Source organism: Aptenodytes patagonicus, chromosome 2, assembly GCF_965638725.1.
Source record: "Aptenodytes patagonicus chromosome 2, bAptPat1.pri.cur, whole genome shotgun sequence".
Lineage (NCBI taxonomy): Eukaryota > Metazoa > Chordata > Aves > Sphenisciformes > Spheniscidae > Aptenodytes > Aptenodytes patagonicus.
In genome coordinates, this window is record NC_134950.1 from 83494199 (window position 1) to 83515097 (window position 20899).

Sequence of the window (20899 nt, forward strand, 5' to 3'; positions counted from 1 at the left end):
GGAGTCAAAGCCCAATACACTGACAATTCCCTGAATTTCACTTAAGTTTCAATGTTTTATCCACTTCCCAGTCACAATAAAGGAAATCTTCCCCCATTATTGGTGGGTTAATATCCTAACAAAATTTACAGCCTTACAATCAAAAATAATGGAAACACAAAAGTTAAGGAACATGGTCAATCAAAGGAATTTCAAATGCATGGGGAGGTAGTGAATTCCTAAGAAAATGTATGCATACACAGGAAAAAAAAAAAATTGTTGCTCTGTTCTTGTAAAGGGTATAAGAAAATTGTTCTTCAAACAGTATGTTTGAAGGGATATTAAGGATAACTCAGAGAGAGACTAGATACAATTTTTCTTTTTCTTACAATCAAAAAATGAATGAAAAAGTACAAATACAGGTAATCTAAAGATACAAATATGCTCATAAAGAATCAGAAGCTTATCTGAGAGGATGCTAGCCTATATTAAGCCACAGAAGACATTTCAGTACCTGGGTGTTTTTTTCTGAAACCTAAGCAATGGTGCAAATTTTTGTTTGTTTTGCTATTTTAGAGTTTTCCTATTAAGTAAATGAGTATATGAAACTAAATCTTAAATGAAGAAAGACTATGCAGCATCAAATAATTGATGAACTTGGTAAAACAGCTGAATGCCCATGCACCCAGGTAGCTTTCTTATTTAACAAGTATTGTGCATTGTTAATTTGAAAGAATGTAACACTGAGGTGTGGGCAATACATACCCTTTCATGGAACCTGACAGTTTTAATATTGTCAAAGACATTCAGCAGATGCGCCTGTATATTGTGAGAGTCTGATGCCTGGCCAAGAATCTCTAACAGAGCAGGATCTGACACAAAGAAGAACCGTGGAAATAGGAGCCGCTTTTTCTCCAAGTACCTGCATTTTAAAAAAAATTGCCGGGAGGGGTAGATGGTAAGTGAATTAGATTAATTTATACATCCTTTCCTCTGTAAAGGTGGCATTTCTTACCATGTATCATTGCAATTTTTAGCAGTGGCAACGACAACAATTCTTATCCATCATACCTTCATGTTAAGCACCTGCTTTAAGGCTACTCTTTTAGCATCAGAAATCATTTCATGGAAAGCTTTTATTATTTGCTATAATGTATGCACCAGTAAAAAGAAAAGAAACTAAATGAAAATAAAATATTTTTACATTAAGTCTGTTACTTGCTATGTCTCATGCTGAATTTCTCCCAGATTCGTGAAGGGTCTGAATAGGACATACAGATCTAGACTGCCTTCCGGATTGAAACTAGGCTGAAACAAGCTTTCGTTTCAACAGAGATAACAGTGAGGGACAGCTTAGTCACAAATCAAATATTTATCAGTGAGCTGCTAGCAATTTCTTTGGAGGTGTTGTATCACCCTGCTAACTTGTTTGCTCAGTTCAACTGAATTCATAGTAGAATAAGAACATGATCTTTGCAAAGTCCGTGGGACAGTACTCAAGCAATTGCTCTTTCCCTAGTTACGCAATTCACAACCATCTGCCCAAGACTGTGGTCTTGTAGTAATCTTACCCTGTGAGTGATTTCTGACAGATTTCAAGCTGTTCTAACAAATGTGGTAGTAACTGTCCCATGATTTCATCTCCAATGCAGCACTGAACAACATTAGGTGTTTCATGAGCTCGGGTCATGATCCTCACCCAGGATTTATCAATGTTAGAGAAACGCTTTGCTTCCTGTTGAAACATGATGATGAATGTGGAACGGAAGAGATGGAGGCATGAAAAGAGAAGAGGGAAAAGGCACTTGCTTGCAGAATTGGCACCCAGTAATCTCACCAGTAATCTTCTCACTAGTAATCCCATGTCCAACTTCTAAAGATTTTTCAGCTTAGAAAAACACAAATCTTACTGCTTACACAATACAGCTTATTTTATACTTGACTGTCAAGCCTGCTATCTACTTTCTCTTTCAAACATTCTTAGAGAAAAAGACAGAAAACTCATTATGCTTGAATTGCATGTTTCAAATTCGAAGATTTTTTCTAAAAACTAAAGTTAATTTTTAATTTGAAAAGCTACGTAGGGAAGATTAAGACAAGGATTCCTAGCAAAACTGTAGATACTACTAGGCTAGTGGTAGGTACTACTAAGCTAGTCTAACTAGGCTACTACTAGGCACAACTCAAACACATATTGGTTAACAATTTTACAATCTAGAAATAAAAAGATCAACTAGCTCACACAATTTTATTATTCTTTCTAACACAATACTTCTGTTGGCATTGTTTACCTGATTTCTTAGCAAGACCAGTTTTGTTAAGTACCAAAAAAATGAATTTTGTTACTGCATCAATTATGACATCACAGTTAAAATTTATTCTTAAAATGCAGAAAAACAAACTGAAAAAAAGGCATGTCTGAAAACCTTTGGAAGCTGCTTTGCTATATCACCGCCAACAAAAACAGCTTCTAAATAAATCCACAAGTTCTGCACAGTCATCCAGTTCTCAATGATATCTGTTGTGTTGGAAAGATAGTGCACCCATTTCTGAATCTGTGTCTTGAAGGGTGTGTTGTATCTAAAATAAAAAGAAGACACTTGCTTTATTACAAGAAGGAAACAAGTCTCTTGAAAGCCAGCACATTACTCATAAGGATGAGGAATAATTTTGCTGCTTCTATCTTTAAGTGAAAGTATAAAAACCTATACTTGACTCTGTATACGTGCCCCTGTACTCGGCACTGGTGAGGCTGCACCTCCAATACTGTGTTCAGTTTTGGGCCCCTCACTACAAGAAGGACGTTGAGGTGCTGGAGCGTGTCCAGAGAAGGGCAACGAGGCTGGTGAGGGGTCTGGAGAACAAGTCTTATGAGGAGCGGCTGAGGGAACTGGGACTGTTTAGCCTGGAGAAAAGGAGGCTGAGGGGAGACCTCATCGCTCTCTACAACTCCCTGAAAGGAGGTTGTAGCGAGGTGGGTGTCAGTCTCTTCTCCCAAGTAACTAGCGATAGGACAAGAGGAAATGGCCTCAAGTTGCGCCAGGGGAGGTTTAGATTGGACGCGAGGAAAAATTTCTTTCCTGAAAGAGTGGTTAAACATTGGAAGAGGCTGCCCAGGGAAGTGGTGGAGTCCCCATCCCTGGAGGTATTTAAAAGACGTGTAGATGTGGTGCTTAGGGACACGGTTTAGTGTGCATGGTGGTGTTGGGTTGACGGTTGGACTCGATGATCTTAGAGGTCTTTTCCAACCTCAATGATTCTATGATTCTGTGACTCAATTCAGCTAGTTAGCAGCTATAAACCAAATCAGCTCCAACTTGCTGCTTTGTACACATGGTGCATAGCACAGCTCTGATCCAACAGAAGCTGAATAGGAGCAAGATTTCAATTTCACTCTAAGGTAAAGTGGTTTCAAAAAGGGACTATGCAACATCTTGAAAGCTGCAAGACTCTCAGAGGTCCTTATCAATTGAACTCTTGCTTTTGAACATCTGCCTGATATTCAGGTTCTGTGTTCCTTATTTTATCTGCGGGCTTTGGCATGTGAAACCAGACAAACTGAAGTTCATTTTAACTGGGATTTTCAGCACCTTCGGCATGAGGCAGTGACCTATCACAGGGGGCAGAGTAGCAGTGCCCGTAATGCCCGTAGTAGGCCTGCCACAACCAGGCAGTGTTCTCCTTTATGCTCATCACCACTTTCTTGCATCGATGAAAACTGTCCAGTTGACTATTCAGGAAGTCTGAACTGCATCCACATGCTTTCAAAAGAACTTATTGGACGGATGCAGACAGTAAGAACTAGCCCATGAACAGCTCAAGGACAAGCAAGCTCTTAGTTTTTATTTAGATGTTTATTTTCCTTCTCCTCTGTGAAAGATAGATTGTTCAATAAAACAAAGCCTCTTGCAGATATTTTTATCTCCTCCCTCCCCCTGGCTTCCTGTTACCTGTTACTCATGAGAGAGCCAAGAACCATCAAGCTGTCCTCCATGGTAGCAATTGTTTCTGATGTGCTGTCGCCTCTTAAAAGAAGTTCCCCACGGGTTTTAAAGTTTGCGAAGATAAATGTTTTGTTGTCCCATTCAGCTATCACTTGTTTTAACTTCTGCTCAATGTCTCTCTCCTTCACAGCACTTATGCAGATATCCTTTTAAATAAATAGGGTGTCAAAACAAGCTATGAATGGTTCAAGTCTCCAGTATACAAATCTAACTCGTATTTCCTTTAACCCTAGTAAGGCTGATGAGCAGCTATTTATCAAGTGGAGAGATCTACAGACATACAAACACCATAGCTAATAATCTGTATACCACACCACAATATGGCCAGCTTTGGGGGGAATAAAGAATAATGGTTACTTTTCATATCTTCAACGTTGCAAAGCAAGGCACCCTCACAAATTAACTCCTGCGCCAAGTTGCATGATTTAAAAACAGTTGACACCACAATATATTTGTGTCATTATTTTATACAGAAAGCTGAAGCGATAGTCCATTTCTCTGTTCTTTCTTTAGAAGTATTCTGTTTTCCTTCTTACTACTGTTACTCCTATACTATTCAAGCAGATTGTTTTGTTTCATGCATCCATTTCTCTTCCTTCACGATACCTCTATTTCCTCTTTATATCTTAATAGCGGAGCTTCCATTATATTCCTCAGTTTGAATGTTTCACTTTCCACATCAAAGTTGTGTTCAGTGACATCCGTAATCCGCTTCCAGTGCCGAGGCATCATTGCTTTACTTGACATACGCTCAAGCAATGGGCAACATTCACTGAAGTCCTCAATGGTCTTCTTTAGGTCAAAAAAGGCCTGCCATTCCTTTACACCACGAGGAAGCTTACGGCATCTACGTAGAAATAATGCAAGCTTTTTCAAAGTTTCAAATATTCTTTCTGTTACCCGTTTAACCACAGTACATGGTTTTAACAGCAGACCACATACCTCCCAAATTCAGGTTACCTGTGTTTTGAAGATTCTACATGTGATTCTGCATGTGAGAAAATCTATTTCAGTCTATTTCATTGACTGATAGCTAGGCAGGCACCTACAGGCTCCCCCTAAGGAGTGTACCTGCATAATTCTAATACACTTTGTCCAAGCGATCTTCAAAAACAATTGAACCACATTACATCTTGATTTCATCTTTTGGTGAGGCTCATGATATGCACTGCTCTGCGCTCTAGAAAAAACCCTGTTCCTCAGAACATGCAAGTTTAATTCTTTAAATCATTTGATTCTTGATTTGATGAAAAGTTCAGCTTCTACGCATGCAATATATCCCATTTTGTAGAAAAACCATTCAGCAATTCACTAACTTGCCTTAGACATCTAGGGTGAATCTGTCTCTCATGAATAATATGATTACAACAAACAAGCGAAATTTCCCTTCATGAACAAAATAAATAGCAATTTTAACATATATTCCAATCTCATCAAAAAAAGTTAACCAAGAAGATCTCTAAGGAACAATAATCCTCAATATTTAGAGTCTAAACTGGCTCCTTTATTTTATGAAGTTGGTAATGGATATATTTTTTCAATTAAAATTCACATTTTTCACGTTTCAGTGAACAAATACATGCTCACATATGATTATTGGTGCTAATCACTTATAATCATATTTAAGAAGTAACAAAAGTATTTTAGGCATCTTTACCACAGCAGCAGTTTCTCACCTGTTCTGAAACTCCAGAAGTTCACTGTTAATTTTTCCAGTGTCTAATTCTGACCAAAGAATATCATAGTAGCCACTGACTGTGTCAGTGACATTGTTATATAGATTATAGAGTTTCTGTAACAGATTCAGTTGCTTCTTTATTTCAAACAGTTGAGGATACCGAGTAACAGGCAAACCAAAAAGATCTTCCCCACTAGCATAAGTGATATATTTCCGAAAGAGATTATCAAATCGATTCTAAGAAAGAAAAAAAAAAAGATTAAATTAAATAAAATTAAATAACTAAATATTCAAGATCTGGTATTATGCTTAGAGCCGCATTAGTGATTAAAATCTAGTAAATACTAGAAAGATATACAGGAGATACTAACAACTTACACTGTCAACAGTTTTGTCAACAATTTTCATGAGAAAAGTAACTTTTAGTTAGCTGGAGGCACATCTTTACAAGTTGACAGGGAGATCATTTACTCCATGTGGTACAGTGATAGAACAATAAATGCTAAGTTTGTACTTGAAAGAGGTGTAGCATGACATGCAAAGTAAAGAAAGGTGGATGCAGCAAATTCTACCTCTCCCAATATGCTGTGCAATTCTTTTATTGAAGGTTTGAAGTAAGAATTACTACTGTTTAAACAGCAAAGAAAAACAAAATTTAATTGTCAATTGCAATATAACTGAGGGAATATAGTAGGAAGCCACATGAATAGCACTATGGGAAAAGGAAAACCATTAGAAGTCGTCATTACAGGAACAGAAATTAATGATGGTACAAAGAAACATTTCAACAGGAAAAATAGTCAGTTTAAATGGAAACCTTTAATACTATTAAAAAAGAAAAAAAAAGGAGGAGAGGGGAAGAAGATTGGGCAGAACTGTATTCATGAGGAAAAGACGCAATAATGAACACAAGAACAGCCTATTGCCAAACACACTGAACTTGAGAGTAGGCTCTCATCAGGTTACTTGAATCTAGCAATTGTTACTTATTATCTATGCAGCCTTTCTCTTAGCTCCTAAAAAAATCTAATTTTAACCAGCATTCCTTGCAAATGCATAGAAAAAATACCAACTTAGCTTTCATTAAGTTAAAACAGACTTTGCCCAATCAATAGTAACCCTATGTATCAATGAAAATTAGTTCAACTACTCTGATTCATTCTCAGAGCCTCCAGGTGTTAGTTTACTTGCAGTAAGTATTAAGCAATGTCTTAGAATTAACAGTACCTGAAACATAGTAAGCCTGTCACTGGCTTCCTGAGGCTCTAAACCAACCACCATTGGCCCATTCTAAAAAAAAAAAAAAAAAAAAAAAAAAGGTGCATTTAGAGGGTGAAAATAGCCACAACTTATTTCTAATCAGCATTTTCTAAATGCTAACTCAAACATCTTTGCGGCTGCAGGATTCCATCCCTACGTCATATAACAACAGAACCAAGAGATCATGGAGTTACCTACTAGAACAAGCACTTTATTTAAAAAAAAAAAATAAAAGAACAAAGGCGGCAATTAATTGTCTTTTCAATAGAGAAGTTTTCATAATAGTGTAAAAGCTAGGCAATGGTAGCTCCTTTTTCAAGTAAAAATCAGCATTACTTGGAAGATGATACAAGACTGGTTCAGCTGGACTCATTTACATTCTACTGCACTGAAACTCAAATATCACATTAACAAGAATAAACATATTCTTCAGACAGTAGAGGCACATCCCATTAATTAGTTAACTCCACAATCTTTCCATACTCCCACTGCTACTCAGAAGCTCCTCTAATACCATACACCACAAACACTTGCCTGATCATAATCTGAATAGAACTGTGCACAGTCTTCAGTAAAAGTCTTCACAGTGCTAATAAGCTCGCCTCTGAAGTTTGGCTGCAAAGCAATGAGCTCATTCTGTACTTCATTTGCACGGAATAGCAGTTTTTCCCAAGTGTAATGCAAAGTGTCCACCTTCTCTATCTCTTCCTTGGCCACAAGTAGATCATATTTGCTTAACATAGCATAGGATTCCTGTCAGAAGGTTGGATCAAGATACACAAAATGGTAACCGAAATTAATTTTACACATACAGGTATGCTAACATTTTAAATTTTTAAGAACAGAGAATGATTTGCTATAAAAAGAAAATCTGTTCTTTTTGCATAGCAATTATCACAATCTGGCAAACCAATACCAAACTGGAAGAAACATCAAAATGAAAACTAGCTAGTTCTCCTTAACTCCTTACCTTTCACAGAGCATTCTGCTTTCTGATAGATTATTTGCCCTAGTGCAATCTGCCTCTCTAAAAAACTATTTCCAGTTAAAGTACTCCTTAACTCTACAGGTTTTAGTTTCATTTTAATGAGAATATTTTTCTGATCCATGTCTTCAGTTATCTGTTATGACCCAAGCTGAGTATTATGGGAGGTGACATGAGAAAACATCTAAGCAGAGGCCTTCAAGTAAGCAAAGCAAACAAACTTCTATTCCATAAAGACTTTTAAGCCTGACTTCATGTTTTCAACAAAAAAGAATTAGGAAACCACATGAAAAGTTACCACAACTAATATGTTGCAACTATTTCAAATGTTGTAACTATTCATCATTCAGAATAAGGAATCTACTTAAAAAATCTACTTAATGGTCCTTTGTTTTCTCAGAACATTGATCTCCACTTGTACCATCAATGTATAAACACTCCACATATTGAAACCCTTAGTCAAGTTTCACAAAAACAACTGAAATTCACTTTCTGTAAATTAGCATAGGGTAGGGTAGCAATTAATCTTGTGGCACAACAGTTTCATCTGAAAATTTTTGTATAAAGTGGAATTATTTCCATTTACGTTTTCCAGTTTGATCAAATTGCAGACAAAGTGCAAAAATGGAAACATAACTATCTGTCTGCCACCCCACTATGTGGAAAATACGTCAACCTCCGTTTCAAAAATCTGAAGCATGACTCCTTATGCCTAGGGACTTGAGGCTCCTACTTGAAGAATTGGAAGCTTAGGAATCTTGGCTACCATGGCTTTTGCCTTGGCTCCACATCACAAGGCAAATCACAGTAAGTCTTAGCAGGAACTTCCAAAATGTCAACTCCTAAGAGATCGCATTACCTATGACAATTTCACAGAAGGTTCCAGCTGCAGATATGCTTTGCTTTTCACCATAAACTACTTGTCCTATTTTTGCTCCTTCACACAGCTAGGGAGATCCTCACAGCTTCTAAGGCTGAAAGATATATTCCTTCATAGCTGTATTCTGCAAAATATGGAAGGGCTCCACGCTCATTTCTATTATTTGCACATGCGAGCACACTGCATTCCATAATTTACCTCAGCTCAGAGAAAACAGAATCAGAAAACACAGGTGCGAGACATTTGTCTGACAGCAAACACAGTTTTTGCATCTCCAAAACAGAATATTAGATTTGTCAATATTTGGTAGATAAGAATTCTGTGTTAAGTTAACTTTATTTTAAAACATAAGGACACAACCCTGACAATAAAATTATGGGCAATCAGGAATCATGAACACGTCTTAGGAAAAAAAAATTCTACTGAATGTCTAGTCAATGGTGCATTTTGCCAAACTATAGTATTCTTAAATCCATACTCTGGTCAGGAATGCGGAGGAACAGTTACTATCTGTTTTTAATTCTGCCATTCGACCAGAAGCCCCTACATTGTCAGATGTTCAATAAAGGTTTTCTACTAAGTGAACTTCTTTAAGGAAGTCATTTGTTTATGTTTATTTCAACCCACGATATAGCTGATAAAGCAATCACTCTCGCACATTCTCATATAATCTGTCTAACATTAGCTTTCTCCTCTTCTGTAGGCTAAGCTAAAAAAAAAAAAAAAGAAAAAAAAAGAGGAAAATCAATGCTTTTCATACACAGACTTCTTCCACAAAGTACCAAAAGCTTTCTTGCATTAAATATCTGTATTCTCATCTTCCTCTCACCTAAATCACTCAATTTTTGCACTGTTCACTAAACCACCTCTCACCTCAACAAGTTTACATTTGTCCAAATCAGTTCCACGCAAAAAAGGTTTACAGGAACACAACACGTCTGCCACACAACATTTAACACATATTAAATCATACCTTTCAAAGTGCACTGTTAAGCTTTAACCCAGAAAATAATTGCTCTGTTGAAACAGTACCCATACATGCAACATTCCTGTTAACTACCTCAATGGGCCCAACTTGAGAGTCTATGAAGATCTGTAGTTCTCTGATCTCTTTTAAAGCTGACATGGCTGTTCTTATATCATCCAGATCCTTGATGCGGCGATTTAACTTCTTGCCAGTTTCCTCTATAAAAGTGAAAATTGCTTCCATCTCTGTTCGGTACTTCTTATTACAATGACACCCCAGCAAAGTCATCCAGGCTTTGGTTTCTGCTCTCAGTGCTAGCTTCAGATCAGCTAAAAACATTGAACGATTAATAGCTATTTAGATATTGTAGATATTTTTTAAGAAGTACTTTTAATCTTTTTTCAATATGTGTTCCCTTCGCTCCCAATTCTGGTTTTTCAGTCTAATCATCCACGTACAGAGAAGATGAAATCACATAGACACCTCTGAGTGGTTTATAGGATAGCTTGCAATTCAGGATTGCTTTCCTCCTAATCTTCTCAGAATGTATCATCTTTTCCTACTGGAAAGATGAGCCTGGACTCCACACTTCTCACCTTGTTTATATATCATTATACACATTTCTGTCCTACACATCACTAACAAATCGGTTAATATTCTCATCTAGGTCTAAAAAATTTTCAAAAATTAAACTTTTAAAAAAATAAGGGGGGGGCAGTAAGAGTCTGATTATGAAAGCTAAGGAAACAAAGTCTGATCTGACATTTAATGAAACCAAACAGTCCATCAACCATTTATTTTTTATAAGTTTTATCTGTAGCATCAGTGGAACCAAGTGACAAACATTTAGAGAGAAAACTGAAGTCTTGCTGAGTTGCTGCCCAATTTTGCAACAATACAGTCCATTTCTCTAAAGCTCTGACATTACATTCAAATTTCTTCCTCACAGTTCTCAACAGAAGAGTCAAAATCAATACCAACACAAGCATTACATAAAATTTTAGCTGCATATAATTTCAACCCTGTTACCTATTCATTCTCTGTGCAGATTTCACTGTGTCTTCCTTTTTACACAGTGCCTCTTCCCATGCTTAGCTCTCACACCTGATGGTCTTTTTTTATTTATTAAATATCAGAACTACCTCACCTCCACTGAGTTTCAACAGCCAGCGTGTTTCTCTAGTTCTTTGCCTGATGATATAACCAGACATTTGGTTGACACTCTTTCTTAATGAAGAAAATATTCTGCTTCCTCAGATTTTACTTCTACTGCAAAATCAGCTGCATGCATTTCTTACAGTCCATCATAGTTCCCAGCTGTCCTTTCTGTTATACTGGTGTAAAATGCTTATGCGAAATTTAGTTAGGTGATGTGGAACCCGAGCTACAAAAAAGTAAAGATTTGAGGCCTGGCTTTCATGACAAAAAGGGAGTCAGCAACAACATGCATGCTTCATTTAACTAACTGTGTTAAATAGAAGGCTTTTCAGCTGTCTCATTACATGCAGCCAGGCAAGGAGAAAAGCAACATAAACGTATCGTCTTATTCCCATAAAATATGTACCTCTGGGGGTCAGAAGGATAGGCAAACATCTACCATCCACCCCATAAGTGAGCACAAGTATCCAGGTGGAGGAAGAAACTCCAGCTGAGCCTCACAGATATCCCTGCATTAGCGTTTTGTTTGCATGCATTTACAGCCAAAACAGCCAACAGCCATTCTCTCTCTTTCTCCATTCTATCTTTAACCTAGTTCACCCATCCAAAACTAAGCACCATCTCTCCTTCCTACAGGAGTCAGAAAGTATGTATCTCTAGAGAGAAGTGGAAAGCTGAACTCTACCAGTGTACAGTGCAATAGCTCCCACGCAGATGTATTCAGGCTCAGAATTGATTTTCATCTCCAAGTCTTGGAAATGCAGAATTTCAGATTCAAATTCAGAGAGCAATGGGTTTCCCATCATTAATTTATCAATGGTTTCCTCCTTGTCCCTCTGCCATATATGGTGGTAACAACTAAAACTCTCCAAAGCTGTAAGAACTTCCTGAAACACATTAGAAGTTCAAAGAAAGATTCTCAGCATTATATATATAGCATACGTATAATTTCTTAGCATCTGCTAGTTAGAATACATAAAGAACTCCATAGTGGAGCAGGTTGCATCACCTCACTAAACAGAAGGCTGCTGGTAAATTTATGCTAAAGCAAGTTCCCTTAGCAATCACAAGCTCTGCCAGGAACTGAACATCCAATTTATCAAATCAGTTACAGTATTTTCCAATGAAGTGATTCTTCAGTCAATAAAATCCTAGGAATCAGTGGGAAGTAAAATACTCCTTTAAGACTAGGATACAGTACACTTGTCCTTCCCTACCACTAGCAACTGAAAGCTGAGCTCCAGGTCCCAACATAACAAGAACAGCAATAATTCAATTCATTCTTGAATAATGAAGTTATGAGACAAATTTTTCACATGTATGACATTGGTGATGTTAACATTAAATTCTACACTCAGTTCAGGTATCTTTGATTTGAATATCATTTAAGGAGTGTGCAACAGAATTTTTTTCTGGTTCTCAGGAGTTTGGGAAAATATCAGACAAAGTTAAATCATCATCACTTCAGCTAATTAAACAAGTAAATGAGAGGTGAGTGCTACGAGAGATAATCTACATCATGACATGATAAACATAGTGCTTGCAGGCATTTAAACCTGGCTAAATGATAAAAATTTCCAATTACAAAATACTGAGTATCAAAATACCAAGACAACTACCCACCATCATCAGCTGCACCTTAGTCTTCAGCACAAGCCTGTATGTCATTGCGCTAGCTATGCTTTAGTACCACTGAAGTTACAAGGCTTTGAGTCAAAAATTTCCACCTGACAAGGCTCCAATGTAAGGTTGGACTGGCCCCAGGAGGAACTGATGCAGAGTTCCCCAAAGAAATATCAGTTCAATACCTACAGTTTACTAGAGAGTGCACAGAATAAGAAAAGGGCAAAGAAATGATGCATATCCCCTAAGCTATCTCCTAACCTCCAGTAGCAATCCTATGCAGCACTTTACAAATGCCAAGCTGACAGCCAGTTTTCTTCCAAAAACCTTCATAAACTCTTCATAATGGGCCAGAAGTCATGCTGGCTTCATTAGAATTTCTATGTGAATAAAACTGTATTTAACACACTTGTACAATTACTACCAGTTCTATATTAAATACACACAACTCAACTATACCTAGAGTTTTTTATGATGTTTTACCAACTGGAGATATGTTTTTAATCAGACCTAAGTTTTACTTTATGTAATATTTAAATTTTTGAACAGAGTACACTTAACCCATGTTACACGTTCAAAGCATATTTGCAAATTTGCAGCCACATGTTTTCCATCCACCATCCTACACTTTTTCATTCATATGTTTAATCAGTGCTTTAAATGCCTACCCCATTGCCCAAGGATATTAAAAGTAATATATTAATATCCCTTGGATAGTGATATTAAATTAACATCTCAATTGTCTTACCCTTTTTGTAGAATTAATAGCAGTGCTGAGTAAAGATACTAATTTAATAATTTCTTTGTTCTCTGCAACACTCTCGAAGTAGTTCTGGCTTTGCACCGGATACAAACTGAGTGATGCTGCATCTGACACTCTATCTATAAAGGCAGATTCAAATACAAAAGCAGTTTTAGGACAGACATATTGTTTAGGCCAAATTAAGCAAATTCCTATAGAGAAGAACTAATGACCTATTTTTCAATAGGCACGCATTTTAAGGTAAGTGTTCTTATTAATCAAAAAGTCAACTAGAAGTCTAGGAGGCCAATATAATTACCACAAATTCACAAACCTCTCCAGTTTAGGAAACTTGCTTCATTTAGGTACTCTGTCAAATTTGGAACAAGTTCCACTCCAATCTTTCAAATATAATCCTTCCTTTTGTCTCACCCCTCCCCCCCAAGGTTTATCCTGTACACTTCACCTAAGTGATTTACTGATATGTCAGCATTGAGCAAATCCACAAATAGTTTCATTTTCTGAAATAATATGGGGTAGACCACAATTGACAATTTGAAATACAAATTAACATTAAACCCGAGAAGATTATCATAGCCAGTCGTCAAAAGGAAAGAAAGATAAAAGGAAGGTCCATTAGTTAGCAAATACCCACAAGATTGAACTTACCGTCATTTCTTATTTCATCTCGGGCAAGAGAAACTCTTAGTTTTGAAAGAACAATTTCACTTCTTAACCAGTTCAAGTATTACTTTCCTACTTTTTAGATGTATAAGAGGGAGCTAACCTAAAAAGACTCAATATATTTTTGAAGTACCTGAAGTACAAAGTAGAACAATTAATTTGGCTTGATTCTAAACCATTTCAGACAAGAAAAACCCAGCAACTGAAGTTACCATCCTAAATTTCCTTGAATTAATGCCTTCAATAACTTAATTCCATGTCAGATCACAAAACAGATTAAGTTAAAATCCTTTTAGAAATTTTAGCCTATTCAATCCTCTACACAATCCTCTCTCCACCAATACTGCAATTTATATAGACATTTCTATTCAATACCAGGTTTTGTTTAAGTTCAACTTACCCTTCTTAAAGGAATTTCAGCACAAGTTTTAAGATGCCATTTGAACATGCCAAGTTACAAACCACACTGACAAATCGTAAAAGACGATTTTGTGTAGCGACAGTGACTATAACTGTTTTCCAAACTTATTCACAATTTCTACTATGCTGCCCAAGCTGGTACCCTAACAGCCTTTCACACACTACAGGTAGAACCCAAAGCAGTACAACACTCCGAGAGGCACAAAAAAATCCCCTTACTCAAACCCACACAAAGACAAGTATCTTCAGGCAATCCTGGTTTCTAATCACAAAGAGAAGCTCTGGCATTGTTGTTATATCCTATTTCTTCTCCAAGGTGGTTTAAAATCTATGAAGTCTTCATTCTACTGCTTTCGATGCATTTTGTATTTAATATCCTTTAACACATACTGTATAAATCACAATTACCTAACATTCAAATTGAGTGATGTCAGAGTTTATCATTACCATGGATGTTTTTCTTTCCAGTCTCTTTCATTCCATCATCAGAATCGCTGTCTCTGCTCTCACGCCACAACACAGCCACTTTTCTCTCTAACATTTTCTTCTGGGGAAGAAATAAAATTTCATTTTCTATTTGCAGTAGTTTTGAAACATTAGTTTTAAGTAAGGCTGTTAAAGACACAAACCTTAGATATTCTCTCCTTACTCCACTGTCCAACTCCTTTCATTACTTTCACAATACTATCTACAGCTTTATTAAGCGTCTGCTGTACCTCATCCAAAGAGGGTGTCATGATGATATTAGGGATAGATAGGTTAATACTAGTCCTAATTATAGGATGAGCACTTTTTTCCTGCTTAGAAGCATTGTGATTTTCTAAATGAAAGACAAAAAAAAAAAAAAAAAAAGTTGTTCACATTTTTTTCAAGATGTCAAACTAGGCATTGTAATGATACAAACCAATATATACATCCTAGTGTTGAGTATTGAGTGCAATTTCTTTAGGGAAAAAAGACTCCTGAGTAACTTACAAGATGTACTGGTAAAGTCTACAGCAGCACAAGTGAAAACTAAGTGCCATGCTATTTCTCTCCATGAAGTTCCTCTTCAACTTGTTCTGTACAGCTAAACTCTGTTTAGCAGAAAATTTTGTTATCTGGCTTGTACTGCCAGTCAGCATATTACACTGGGCACAAAAACTCCTTAAAGTCTCATAATATTGTATGCCTTATATGCTATAGAGACCAAATACAAATGCTTTTGTTTTTGTTTCTTAAAAGTATGTAACAAGAAAACACTTCAAGAGAGTGTTCCATCATAATGTATAGAAAGATCTGAAGGCAATTAGTAAGAGAAAGAGAACATGCCTCTTTCTCTATTGTTTTTTTCATGCAGTTTTATATAAAAGCCAAGGTCAAACAGGTAACCGCTTATCAAGTCCAGCTCCAAATATAATATCCAGCTTCAGAACAGTACAGTCAGTCCTAAGAGAAACAGCATCACAATGACACATTCCTGCTCTCACAGGAAAAAAATTCCTTTGGAAATACACCATGTTATCAATTGTGATTTAACAAGACAGCTTATTCAAACTCCCTTTGTTTTCCCCTCTTTTACGTATGTGGCTCTTTTTTATACAGTTCTGGGATACTACATTTACATATTTCTTCTTATAGGCTAAGAAAGCAAAGTACTGCAATATGGCCACCTAAGAAGTTGATCGTGGAAGATGCATGGATGTGCTTGCGTATGGTCTCCAGAGTGTTTCGAGTGACTTTCAAAAGGGCATCAATATTACAATGATTGAAGTAGGAAAGCAGTTCATTGGCTTCTTCCTCTAACATTTCTAAATCTGTTCTCTTCCTCTTCGCTGGAGGAGACAGTCCAGCCCATATCTCACTGGAATTGTGGGAGGAAGTCAAGCTTTTTGATCTTCTTTCCTCTTCTGTTGCTAAAACATCATAAATCTAGTTAGTTAAATTGACTTAAGGGACTTGAAAACACAATAAAGCAACACCTCCACAGGTGCCTGAAATAGAGCTAAATTTTACAGAAGTGCAAATTACACTCATTTGTAATCTGTACCTCAATGTAACAGTCATTTTACTTCTATCCACCTTCTCTACTCAGTACAAACTGGCATGATTATCACCAAAATTTGGATATTATTTCTTATTTCTTTCTCTAGGAAGTCCAGCAACTAGCCAAGGCCTGTAAGTAGCTGCTCCTATGGCATTAACATTTCAACATGCAAGTCAGACTGATAATATAGACCTATTTTTCAGAATATAGATGATTGTTAGATGACCTGTTATCCAGGCAAATTCAAACAAAAGTCTTTAGACATTAGATAGTGATTGATACTTCAGTCAGCTAAGCTACAGTATCGCCCAACACATACTATCAGCATGCAAAAGAAACATAAGCTCAGAGCTACAATACAATCTTCTTACCTGTATTTTTTCCTCTTATTTCACCAGTGGGTACAATTGACTTCTCATCTTCTTTTCTGACCTGTACCTCAGTGTCAAGTAACATGTTAATCAGCTCATTAGCAGCATCTTCCACCAGTGAGCTTTTTAAATGTAAAGTCCGAGAACCTTTTATACAGAGCTCCTGTTATCAAACCAAAAGAAACATATGTTCTTATCTTCCTGCTTCTCATGTCTATCTCACGGTCATTAACACAAATGTCAAGGCCTCAGATTTGTGAAAAACAAGATCAATACACAACATTATTTTTAAATTGGTTTGTTCCAACTATTTAGTGTTGGATTCTTTGTTGTGCCAAACAAGACATCATAAATGTCTTTCAAAATTGCTGTGGCTTGATTCCGAAATCACATGACTCATCCATAGTTAATATCATGAATCAACATTTATAAAGCCTAGTTCCATTAACGGGATCCCAAAAGCAAGTGCTTCTTAATTTTCTTAACTTTCCAACGTAAACATGGAAGATTTAAGCTTTCTTTTAATCACTGCCATTTTACATTACTTGGCTGTGCCATGAGTATTAGCCAATCATATTTCCCATTTATAACTAGACAGCAGATAAAATCTATCAAAAGCTGTATTATTAGAATAAACAAGAAAATTATTAACTGTGAGGAGAAGGAATCAAAGAATGAGATTTAATAAAATTCAGAAATATCTTATTGTGCAGTTTTTTCTTTAATACTTACGGTAAAATTGATCAATATGCTTTAGCCAACTATAATTTTTAACTATAATTGCCTTTTAGTTTTTTTCTTCTTTGTTATCTCCTATTTCTTTAAGCTCAAACCCGGCTACCACTGTTTAATTAATTAAAAATCAGTAATTGGAAAAATTCAGCCATTAGCAAGATTCAGTCATTTCCAAATTTGAAGACACAATCTTTGATATTCCTAATGATTCAGTCTAGTTGAGAGAGAAGCCAGATCTGATTTGCAATATCACAGCAACTACTAAACAAAGTACCTTGGGTTTTTTCCCCACGGTGTAACTATTTTTGTTGCAGCAATTTCTTTAGAAACTTAAAGACACCTATTAGGTGATAGAACTTATTTCTAGTCCCTTCTAATTAAAAACTACAATAAGCTTACAAACACTGTTACTATTTTCATTGTACCCATAACTGGGGTTAGTATACCACTTACTCTGCTACCTCAAATTGATTGGCTGTTGTGGTGTTGTAATTGCTATGTAGCAGTTCAAGTTCTCTTGCAGAAGATCAACATTAAGCAATATCAATTATCACACAGTGCTGAGAAGTTTTTTGTGCTCACTCTCACATAGTTTTACTTTAGCAAATATACGTTTTAGTACTAGCCCTATCAGGAAAGCAGAAGCAGGATCAACAAAAAAAACTATGGATTGTGAGGCTTACAAAATACCATTCATTCTATAAAATGTTATTTTAAGTTTTACTTTGTATTTAACAGTAAGGTGAGCTGTTACAAGGGACAAAAGAGGAAAAGCCAAAAAGTTAAGTACACTAAGAGAAACAAAACTTCCATTTGTAGTATTTATTGCTACAAGACACCAGGGATGTGGATTATTTACATGATCTTCTACAATCTTCCAAAGCAACATTTATTTCAGGAGAAAACACAAGTTAGACATTATATCCTAAAATGCCAGAATATCTCACTATTGTCTCATAAAAATCATTCTGACATTCAATTTTATTACTAGCTTAATCAGCTTTCTAACTGACTAACAACTTACATGCTTACAGTTAATCCTCTTCAACATAAAAGTATTTTGATGGGGTGAAGCAAGGGGCTCTTCCCAGAATACCTTCAGCCAGGTACTTCTGAGTGTATTTTGCACATCCCATTACCAACTCAGGAGAGCTTGAGATTAACAAAGATACTCAGTACACAATCATTTCTATAGTATTTACTCTCCCAGGCAACCAAGTGCACTTGTTACAGAGCTATTCACAGGCATCAGATGGGCAATTCCCTTATTTGAAGGCACTAACAAGCAACAATGACAAAAAAGCTACTATCACAGAGGAAAAAAAATAAGTTGACTGATATCAAAGCATAAAAGAAATATCATGCAGTAGCTGGCTTGACATTAATAAGCTCAGAAAAGAACATCTCAGCTCAGACCTCTTTGCATTTGGTATTTTTGTTCCTTTTTAAGGTTCCAGCCAAGGGATTTCCTTACTTCAGTTTCCCACGCATACTTCATTAATTCTGCACTGTTTTTATCTCATAAAAAAGGGAAAATATCTTAATTCAAAGTCATTGAACTCTTCTTTATGAAAATTTTATTTAATAACCTTAGTTTTTTGGAGAAATTCCTCACAGCTCAGTGGTTCATCTTCTGGCAACTTACAGAGTGGCACTCTATTCATCTCTTGAAGGACAGCATCAATACGAAATTCAACCAAGTCATTCACTTGATCCAGCAATAACTCCAGCCCAGCTTTTGAAGCAAACAGAAGATTCAAGACAAGCATAAAAGTCTGAAACAATAGTCTTTGCAGAGTCCTGCTTAAATTTTTACTTCAACAAACTATCATATTCAATTTTATATGAATTCTACACCTTAACCAGCTCATTTCAAACATCTAAACATTTATGGCAAGGTTCACCACTGAAATCATAATTAATTTTTTGCATAACATATGCTCATCTAGCATACGCTATCCATATCCTAAAAGATAATAGGCAAAATACTATAAATATATATAAGGTGAGCTTAAAGTATATGCATTTCAAAGACAAAGGTATGAAAATTCAATTGAGGTCCAGGAATACTTCTCCTATAGCTTGAACTAGTTACCACTTGGAGAACCTACTAGCAACAGAAAATTTTGACAAATAAAATGTCTATCCTTCAAAAAAATGTTAGAAGCCAAATAATAGTTAACGGAAAGCAATCACTAGAATTTTCACAGTTTAATAGCAATTTGCTTTCAATGCTGAAATTGAAATAGCAGCAAGGTGCCTGTCCCAGACTCAAACTACTTGTATTATTCAAAACTAAATTGAGTGTAATGTCAGGTTAGCATCCAAAATACAGTTTAATTTGCCATTTCAACTAAAGAAAATTCCCACTATAACAACTTACATAATTTCAAAAAAACAAAATCTATATTTGATGTAGTAATTAAGCTGGAGCAAAAGGAACTTGGTATCTTCAGAAACAATATGCATCTCAGTGCAATCTTGTGATAATCTTTTGAAAAGACTACAGGCTCATCTGTTTTCTAAACCTGTTGCCCAAGATGCGTATGCATTAGTTTTTAAGAGACTGATATTAAAGCTATTGAGCAGTGACAGTGCCAACTCAGTCGAGATATTATTCCCTGAGAACTTGTTTGGTACATTATAGAAACAAAAGGCAAGATTAGGAAAAGTCTGAAACCTAGGAGCTCTCTAAAAAGGTACCTATCATTCTTTGAATTCAGAATACACAGGATCTTTGGCACACTACTTTATGCTTGGTTTAATCCTAACTGCCATCTCATCCGTATTAGTAAAAATTTGACAAATACGTGAGACAAAAAGAAGGTGGTGTTATAAAGCAGAGGTTTGATGAAGTACAGGACAGGTGAAAATTCTGATTTCTTTCATGTATAAGTCAATTAAGTGCAAATCATATAAAGGATAGTAAGCTTAATAATATAGCTTGCATTTGTATAGAAACAAACAAACAGAAGTTAACGGAAGGAGGCAAGCGACTCACCTAGCTTGTAAAAAACTGCATTAATATATTTCTCAATATTAAAGGATGTCCAGGTCAGTAACATTAGACCTGGCTGGATAGCATCATCTACATTTGCTAACCGAGGAGCCATCAGTTGTTCAATAGGGTGTTGTATTTTCAGTTTAATTCTTTTATATTCTGCCAGCATCATCTGAAATAAACAAGAGAATGAAAGCATTAGTTAATATACACTGATTCGAACCTCTTCACATACACATATTTATCATAACTTAAATTAAGAAAATTCCTCTGGATGTACATCGCTGAAATTCTTAAGAAACTATAATTAATTGTTTGGGAAATGTTTTCATAATTTTTGGCAGAAGTTCACTATTTCTTGCTCTTTATAATAATGCAAGTACTAC

At 36.0% G+C, this 20899-nt stretch overlaps 1 protein-coding gene across 1 annotated transcript in view; it reads right to left on the reverse strand.

Annotated features, from left to right (window-relative positions):
- Window positions 1–20899, reverse strand: part of DNAH5 (dynein axonemal heavy chain 5) — a 164407-nt gene that overhangs the window by 82086 nt on the left and 61422 nt on the right. The window contains exons 16-32 of the mRNA XM_076330347.1: window positions 20514–20685; window positions 19102–19247; window positions 16778–16940; window positions 16033–16275; window positions 15010–15200; window positions 14828–14927; window positions 13283–13416; window positions 11597–11798; window positions 9847–10082; window positions 7456–7674; window positions 6889–6951; window positions 5660–5898; window positions 4590–4830; window positions 3930–4129; window positions 2406–2559; window positions 1551–1714; window positions 745–901 (exon numbers count right to left, since the gene is read on the reverse strand). Coding sequence (XP_076186462.1) covers window positions 745–901; window positions 1551–1714; window positions 2406–2559; window positions 3930–4129; window positions 4590–4830; window positions 5660–5898; window positions 6889–6951; window positions 7456–7674; window positions 9847–10082; window positions 11597–11798; window positions 13283–13416; window positions 14828–14927; window positions 15010–15200; window positions 16033–16275; window positions 16778–16940; window positions 19102–19247; window positions 20514–20685 — 3024 coding nt within the window. The remainder of the gene's footprint in view (window positions 1–744; window positions 902–1550; window positions 1715–2405; window positions 2560–3929; window positions 4130–4589; window positions 4831–5659; window positions 5899–6888; window positions 6952–7455; window positions 7675–9846; window positions 10083–11596; window positions 11799–13282; window positions 13417–14827; window positions 14928–15009; window positions 15201–16032; window positions 16276–16777; window positions 16941–19101; window positions 19248–20513; window positions 20686–20899) is intronic.